This window comes from Rhinatrema bivittatum, chromosome 1 (assembly GCF_901001135.1).
Source record: "Rhinatrema bivittatum chromosome 1, aRhiBiv1.1, whole genome shotgun sequence".
Classification (NCBI taxonomy): Eukaryota; Metazoa; Chordata; class Amphibia; order Gymnophiona; family Rhinatrematidae; genus Rhinatrema; species Rhinatrema bivittatum.
In genome coordinates this window covers 354363341-354365340 of record NC_042615.1, presented here as the reverse complement: position 1 = coordinate 354365340, position 2000 = coordinate 354363341, and the positions used below count along the sequence as shown (strand labels likewise).

General features: G+C 41.9%; 1 protein-coding gene across 1 annotated transcript; it reads left to right on the top strand.

Moving 5' to 3' along the window:
- The first annotated feature begins 1355 nt into the window (after nt 1-1355).
- LOC115080789 (histone H1.11R-like) lies at nt 1356-1691 on the top strand. Its single transcript, XM_029585201.1, has one exon. The coding sequence runs from the start codon at nt 1356-1358 to the stop codon at nt 1689-1691; it is 336 nt and encodes a 111-aa protein (XP_029441061.1).
- Nucleotides 1692-2000: the final 309 nt, after the last annotated feature.

The window sequence follows — 2000 nt, the reverse complement described above, 5'->3', positions numbered from 1 at the left end:
TCTTTTTATGTGCCCTGTCAGGAGGTTACAGTAAGAATATATTAAGTTAAAAATAAGTTATGATGGATTAGAACATATAAAAATACCTATGATATGGACTTAATAATACCCAATGCTGGCAGAAAGTAAACCATAATTAAAATAATAGTGGTCAGCATAGGGCAATATAACCATAAAACATGTATTTTCTTTCACCTGAAAGCTTGTGAGAAGAGAAATACTTTAATCTCTGTCTGGAATTTTAAATAATTATTTTCCAATTTAAGATAAAGAGGTCATTCGATAATAAGAGTGCTACATAACTAAAAGCAGTAAGACACATAAGAACATAAGAAAATGCCATACTGGGTCAGACCAAGGGTCCATCAAGCCCAGCATCCTGTTTCCAACAGTGGCCAATCCAGGCCATAAGAACCTGGCAAGTACCCAAAAAAAAGTCTATTCCATGTTACCATTGCTAATGGCAGTGGCTATTCTCTAAGTGAACTTAATAGCAGGTAATGGACTTCTCCTCCAAGAACTTATCCAATCCTTTTTTAAACACAGCTATACTAACTGCACTAACCACATCCTCTGGCAACAAATTCCAGAGTTTAATTGTGCGTTGAGTAAAAAAGAACTTTCTCCGATTAGTTTTAAATGTGCCCCATGCTAACTTCATGGAGTGCCCCCTAGTCTTTCTACTATCCAAAAGTTTGAGTCTTATCACTGAGGCTGATGGAATAGTAAATATGACGAGAACAGGTAGGCTTCTAAGGTACCAGCAAGTCAGAAAAATATTGAGGATGGCCCCTATGCAAACATCTAAACACAAGAGTAATAATTTTAAATGTAATTCTATGGATAATAGGGAGTCAGTGAAGTTTAGCCAGCAAGGGAGTTGCTCTGTCAAATATTTTTATCTCTGAGGACAAGTTTAGCCGCCATGTTTTGGATCAGTTGAATGCGCTTTAACAATTATATAAAGCATTGCAATAGTCTAGGGAATTCATGATCAAAGAGTGGACAATTCCTTCAAGATGTTTTTTTTCTAGGATGTTCCATTATTGGTGAAAAAAACACAAGTAAAAATAGTTAGTATAGAGAACAGATGAAACTTGGTTAAGGATTGTAAATTTTGAGTCCAAATTAATAAATAGCATGGTTACTACATCTCTGGGGTATATATCAACCCAGAAATTGAGGGAAGACTGTTAATTTCCTCTGGTGATCCAAATTGCAGGTAGTAAAGGTGCAGCCAATCAGAGCGCGGCTTTCCTGCTATAAATACAGGGGAAGTGGCTGTGTGGGGAAGTGCCTGAAATGTATTTGGGGAGAATTTCGGTGACTGAAGTTTCTTCGCTCGCAGAAAAGGCATGACTCAAACGGCCCTGGCGGCAGCTCCCACTGCACCTCCTGCTCCAGCAGCGTCCAAGAAAAAGCAGAAGAAAGTGGCAGGTGCCTCGAAGGTACGCAAGTCCTCGGGCCCCAGTGTCCCGGAGCTGATCGTGCAGGCCGTATCCACCTCCAGGGAGCGCAGCGGGGTATCGCTGGCCGCCCTCAAGAAGGCTGTGGTGGCCAAGGGCTACGATGTGGAGAAGAACAAGAGCTGCCTGAAGCTGGCAGTCAAGAGCCTGGTGAACAAGGGCAGCCTTGTGCAGACCAAGGGCAGTGGAGCTTCGGGCTCCTTCAAGCTCAACAAGAAGCAGTAGGAGAACAAAAAGAAGCCTGCCCCAAAGAACCAGAAACCGGTGGCCAAGAAACTGAAATTGCCTCTGACTTCAAGGGATTTAATTTAAGTTTATGCTCAGTCAGCCATGTGGAGATAGAAGCAAGACAGCTATTGCGATTTGCCAGGGTCAACTGAAGTTATAGTATCAATGTGCGCCACCAACCGAATATCATCGACAAAGAGGAAAGACTGAGCTAATTCCATGGGGTTGCCAGAGGAACAGGTAAAAATTAAACAGCATAGGACTGAGCCCTGAGGGACTCCACATCATAGAAATCTTGTTAATGAT

What these genes read in the sequence shown, in the direction of transcription:
- LOC115080789 (XM_029585201.1), top strand. Translation starts at nt 1,356, where the DNA reads ATGACTCAAACGGCCCTGGCGGCAGCTCCCACTGCACCTCCTGCTCCA.